At 42.4% G+C, this 6,567-nt stretch overlaps 1 protein-coding gene across 1 annotated transcript; it reads right to left on the bottom strand.

Moving 5' to 3' along the window:
• Positions 1-2,446, bottom strand: LOC147889520 (uncharacterized). The gene has a single exon (XM_087392095.1). The coding sequence runs from the start codon at positions 2,129-2,131 to the stop codon at positions 482-484; it is 1,650 nt and encodes a 549-aa protein (XP_087248221.1). The 5' UTR covers positions 2,132-2,446; the 3' UTR covers positions 1-481.
• Between the last annotated feature and the right edge of the window lie 4,121 nt (positions 2,447-6,567).

Here is a 6,567-nt window from a genome sequence, read left to right as displayed (position 1 = left end):
AAATAATAAGCAAAAATTTCCACCCACATTCTCCCACCCAATGCGGAGTATAAACTCCGAAGAAGTACGTATAGACTATAGTATATACGCGAACCATGTACGGCCTATTATGAGAGACCATAGTCATTCTTGGTAGGAAAGGTGACCACACAATTTATGCTACAGGAGAACTATTCGGCCTCGGACTCAGGAGAGAGTAGCCTTCATCACCGTATTGGGCCAATTCCCTGGCTACCAGTACGTTATAAGCTTAAATCAAAGAATTGTGTTGGCCATCCTTTGGAATAGAAATATATACTCCGACAAATAGAAACACCGTGTCAGAGAATGCAGAGAAAACCAATTAAACAGAAGGCTAACTTATGGACAGTTAGACTGTTCGAATAAAAGGCCCTGCTCAGCTGCTGTTACAGTTACACACCAGCTGATCACCTCGCCAACCTCCTCTTTGAGTATTAACGCTGTGCTTTGCATGCTGTACTCAAGAGCATATTGGACACGAGATTAAACCGTTCTCGTTGCAATCAGGACATCTGATAGTTCCCGTTCCCTCCTTGGCATCCACCACTTTGCAACTGCCGCTGCATTCAAGACAAGGCACGAACCGCGCTCCACCACATCCATCACAAAGCCTCCCTGAATTTTCATCCGTAGGTATGCCTTCTAGCAGTTCTGCCAGCTTGCCTTCCTCATTTAACCTTGCGACCTCCTCTGCTCCTCCGATGTACCTGCCCCTAACAAACAACCTGGGAACTGTGAGGACCTTTCCCATGAGTTGCCTGAGCTCATTTCGGAACTCTAGGTGCATAGATACATCCCTCTCGTCGATAGCAATACGGAAACTCTCAAGGGCCCCCTTGACGTTGTTGCAGTCTTCATACGTCTTCCTTATTCCTCGTAAACGTGTAGTGTAGATCACAACGGAATTTTCGCCTCCTGGCGGGGATATTCTCTCAAAACTTGAAAGCAGCGTGGTCTTTTGCTTTCTAACTTCAACGTTGGAAGGAGAAGGCTTCGGGGAGCTTTTTACCCGTGGTTGAGCTTGCTTGCACCCATCAAACTCTATTTTCGGATCCTCTTTGGAAGGAGAAGGTTTCGGGGAGCTTTTCACCAGTGGTTGAGCTTGCTTGCACCCATCAAACTCCATTTTCGGATCCTCTTGCTCGATAGAGCTCCGAGGAAGACAGAGATCTGCATCACTGGGCTCGGAACCTGAACATTTAGATGGCTCAAGTGCTGCCTCTTCACGAGAGTGGAGGGCATTCCGATTGTCTTTAGAAAGTTTCGTTAAAGCTTTCTCAGAAGATCCCAGAAAATCAGGGTCGAACAGTGCACTATCTTTTTTCATCAAAATTTGCGTAGTGGGAACCCCGTTTCGCATACCGGGAACCGTCTGAGACACCTCGGTATTCGTCTTGTCAGAGGCAAAGCTAGCGCTCTTGGCCAATCCGGGACTTGAAGACTTTGTCGAAGCTTTAGCGGCAGAAGAATATGGACCGGGAGAACCGTGAAGCCCCCTGGGATGCGCTACCCTCGCGCCCATTGTTGAAGGAGATTTTGGTTTTTCTTTTCTTCCTATGCGGGAATCAAGCTCCTCTAGCGTATGGATCGGTAAAGAGTTGTCAAACGGTTTAGGCTTCCTGACAGGAGCGGGAGCCACCTTCGTATTCCTGGAAATTGGTTCCCCATCTTCGTCCAACCCCTCCATTATTTCTCGAATGTCAACGGCATCGAGCTCCTCTTTCTGTTGCGATCTGAACTTGCCAAGCATCTTTCCCGACCCGGGTGGTAAAGACTTGTTGCCTGAGGTGTTCTTATCTAAACCAGGTTTCAAATTTTCCAGCATGCTGCTAACCTCAAGCCATGATTGAGGAGCAGCTTCCGCGGAGCTTTCCAAGTTGCTGAATTTGCGCAGCACATCTTTAACGGACTCAGCACCGACCACGTCCTTGCTGTCGTCTTCCGAGGACTTCAGTGGATCAACCTTCAGAATTCCATAGGTACTCGAGGTAAGAGCCACTATGTGGAAGTCATCAGCAAGGTCCTGGTGGTGGGAGGGCATGGAGATTCCTCGCAGGTTTCGGATGTCGGGAGCTGCTTGAGCAAGAACTGTAGAAGAAGCGCACCCCATAACTACTAGCGCCTGTAGTGGGAGACTGCAGGAAATGAAAGAGAGAGAGAGAGAGAGAGAGAGAGAGAGAGAGAGAGGTTTTGGGAGGATTTGGATTCTGAAGGTAGCAAATGGGTTCGAGAAGGACGATGGTCTGAGCTGTTAGGCGAGCTGTGTTGCCTCACAAGTAGATTTCTGGAGCCAGGGAGAGCTTGCTTGGGAGTACTAGAAGCTGTGGGGGTTTGCTGGGTGCACTAGCGAGTACTGCAAGACCAGAAAGCCGAGAGTTTACTGGAAACCTGTGGGAGATGAGAACTGGCTTCAGAGGCTCTAGGAGACAAGGCGAAGGGAAGATTATCGGGAGAGAAGAGGGGTGGTGTAGAATTGAAGGGTGGGGGCTAACAAATCCAAGGGTGTGGTGGTGAATTGTATGTGGGATTTTGCGTTCGATCATGTGGCGCATAATCAAGGAGAACACGTAGCCACAGCGTTTTGTGTCTGACATGGACTTTATCTATCATGTTTTACGTGCATGGAGATCTATTATTTTGGGGCCTACGTGAAATTGCATGGCATGCACATGACCACCCATCATACGCTCACGCACACACCTCTCCTTATATTTTGCCTGGCCTACCCTCTCTCACCTCTAGCCTCTCGTTCTTTCTTCTGTCCCCTTCCATGCCTCCAAGCTTGGATCGAATGCTCCAAAAAACAAGATGAAGAGTATTCATCAGGCCTGCCCAAAAGAATATATGGACTTTGGGGGACTCTAGTGGCGATCTGGATTTACCTTCATGAACAAAGAAATAAGAACAGGGAAGAATATTGTGAATACATATTAACAATGGAGCGTACTTATTAACAACACATCACCAACATAGGTGGCCACCTTGTAACCACTTTCTCGTCCGAGAAGAAGAAGAGATGGAGGAGGTGATGAGCAATAGGAGAGATGGCGAAGAAAAGAGACTTGCAGCTCGAGCAAGGAGAAGAGAGTAGGAGTAGTTGCACATGATGTTGCTTGGAGACAAAAGAACAAGGAGAAGCTTGGAGGCATGAACTTGGAGGAGCAGAGTAGAAGCAACAAAGGAAGGAGGCAGCTACATGGAAAGCATGGTGACTCGAACAATAATGTGAAGGAGGGAGACACAAGATTCAAGAAGGTGCCGTGAGTAGGCAAAGCAAGTTGGCTAATTGCATGCAAGAGATCAGTGCTAAAGAATTGCATGCAAGAGATCCAAAAATAGGATCAAAGCGTGCAGATGCAGGTGAGTTATACGAGGCAAAGCAAGTTGGCTAATTGCAAAGGAATTGCATGCAAGAGATCTTGCAAAAGAATTGCATGCAAGAGATCCAAAAATAAAATCAAAGCGTGCAGATGCAGGGAATAAAGCCGCCACTGAGAAGCCAATGAAAATTGAAGTGTTTTCATATTTAAAAAAAATTCAAGAATTTTTGCTTTACAAAATGAGAACGATTGCTAAGGCTACCTAGAGGGTAGGCCAACAAGTGTTTTTAAAAGCCCCCGATCCTAAAGCTTAGAGCACATCCCCACGGCATGCTACCTTGGCAAATTTGCCAATTCACGGATGTGCCTTATCTATTCCTACACTAAGCCATGTGAAAATTGCTGCCTTCAATTGGCAAATCCAAGCCTCATTGGAGATGGAAAATGGGCCTCTCTACCTTAGCATTTTGGGGCTCTGCTGGGCGTAAGCGATTAGCAGTGAGCTATGAACAAACTTGATGGCTGCAGCCAATTGAAACTTTCTAGAATCTGGCACGTAGGGGCCTAGTACATGCATAGAGCAACATGCATAGTAGCGGGAACACTCACTATGCTTGCCACTCACCATACGCATATTGCTAAGAGGGGGAACGTCCTCTTAATCGGGATTGTATCAAATTTCTAGGAAACATATTTTTATTAGTTTCTTCATGCACAAGTGGATCCAATGCTCCTTCCAGTATGAGGATGCCCACACCTTACAACCTTAAGGGTCTAAATAGACTCATTGAGGTTAGATCGGTCATTTGCTTTCTACATAGAATTTTTAATGCAAGCATGTGCAGAGTCCCAATAGGGGTTGAAACATCTAAAGTCACCATTTCTGAAGAGGGGTATGATAGCCCTAATGAAGGCTGTCAAGATACAATGACTACAGACTTGAGGTTCTACCACCAAAAGGATTCAATCTACCTCTTGAAAGCATGCAACAAGAGGAAAATGATCAAGCAACCATCTAGCGGAGTACTAAATATCATCCCCTTCAAAATTTCCACAAAAGACAATATAAGGAAAAGTCAAGAATTTGGGACTCTCCAAATTGATTGAGTAGCAAGACCTTGCTTGAAATTCTCAACTTTTGCTGTTATATGTTAGCAACTTCTTACATGTTTTCTCATGATTTTTGCAATGTTTTCAACAAAATTGATGATTTGTGTGCTTTTAGATGAGCTAAGGTCGATTTGGTTTGCATGATTGGTACTCTTGTGATTAGTTTCCATGTCTATGATATGCTTTATAGTGAATTTGTATAATGGTTGTCTCCATTGCAAAATGTTGCATGCATGAAGTTGTTGTCATCTGATGACTACAACGCGTTTCAACTTTTAATGGTCTAAGCAACTCCATCAATGTAGTTCATTAACAATTTTGTATTTTGATTTTGTTAATTATTAAGAGAATGCAAAAAAATATTGTCAAATATAATTTGATTGTAAAAAAACCGCTTCATAAAACAAGACCATGTTTAGTCACTCTAATCCTCTCCTTTGAACAAAGTGTACCAAAACCTAAAATGCAAAGACAGTCTAATTGACATTTTTGAAAGAAAGTTGATTACATTTGGGATATAAAGAAGAGCCCATCCAATCGTTACAAATTATCTTTCCATGCATGTCTTCCGCATTGGCCTTTCGCTCACATGGACTTTAACTTCTGCATGCATTTTAAGCACAAGAGACCCACATCATCCTTCCCATTTTTTTCTCATCCATTTGAAGATTCTCTTGTGCTTTCAATATTGCTTCTCTAATATTTTGACCCTAGTTCTTTTATTTGAAACTTTTGCTCTGGTTCCATATAGCTGGATCCACATGCTCCCTATAGTGGATCAGAATCCAATATTGCACAAATACCTTCATATAATTGGTAGATGCATTTTTTAAATCCAGCCAAATGGGATATATATCATCACTAGGCCTAACAAAAATGAAATCATTTTTTAAATGTCTACCTCTGGTTTGAATTTAGACATGTGGCTTATTACATATAAGGCCACAATAATGGTCCTTTAGGTCTTCCAATCCCATAGTCTTAACATCTTCTATTTCTACTTCATCATCTTCTATTTCTTCTTCATCATCTTCTATTTCTACTTCATCATCAACTAAGTCATCTTTCCATTGATTCTTTGGCCAAAAGTCACGACTAAGTTTCTCATCTTTATAGTGGGCTTCTCCTTACAAGACATCAATGTTTTCCAATATCGAATCACAACTTTTGTCCATGTTGAGTAAGAATCCTTGACTCTAGTGTTACCACGATGAGACCTCCAATATTCCACATGCTTCTTGATTTCCAAAATTATGAGATATTTTTCATTCAAGTATGTGCTTATAGTAACAACATCATGAATTTCTAATGGTAGCTTTGCTGTACTTTCTCCATCATGTTTTCACAATGGAATAGCTTTTAGTCGTTTCCATTGACTTGATTGTGGTTGCATCATATACTGGAACACTGGCGTGACCATCATGAAAGAAAAAATGAAACTACAATGGTTTTGAATGACCCATTAATGCCTCGTTTTTTGGCATTAAAAAACTCTTGAATCGCAAATGGAGATGGACGAGAGTTTTGGCACTATCGAAGGATCGCATCAGATTAGAAAATTTGAATATACAAGCTGTTCTTAGATCCTCCAAGAGTCTACTAAACAATGCATCGATGTCCTCATGTGTGTCCAACCATCAAGGACCCTAGTTGGATCATTTGAAAGACTACAATTTTTTACATGTGCAACAAGCATGGATAAGAATGCAAAAAAGCATCTATTTTCATTCTCAGGACCATAGTTGTCAACCTATAAGAGCGAAACTGGTTGAAGTTTCTTGTACTCTCTACTCAATGGAATTCTTCTTGAACTTTTTGTGGCCTCAATTTGATATTTATATAGTGTAGAGAATAATTCATGTCATCTTGTACTTTGCTTGTTAGAAAGTTCATCAAACATGTGCTTGTCTAACCTCTCAAGGTTTTGTAAGCATAATGACCGTGTGCTAATAAGAAAGTTAGGGTCATTCTTTTTTACTGTAATGAAAAGTTTCCATATGAAAATTGCCCATGCCCATGAGTAAGAATATCCAATAAGGCTATAGGAAGTTACATGGTATTGTTCAATGATTTTGGTATAGGTTGTAGCCTTGATATTCAAGTATTCATTTAATCC

This window comes from Dipteris shenzhenensis, chromosome 20, assembly GCF_047967505.1.
Source record: "Dipteris shenzhenensis isolate YYH24624 ecotype China chromosome 20, Dip_SZ_1.0, whole genome shotgun sequence".
Taxonomy (NCBI): Eukaryota; Viridiplantae; Streptophyta; class Polypodiopsida; order Gleicheniales; family Dipteridaceae; genus Dipteris; species Dipteris shenzhenensis.
Note: the sequence above shows the minus strand (reverse complement) of the source record. Positions and strands in the feature narration are given on the sequence as shown.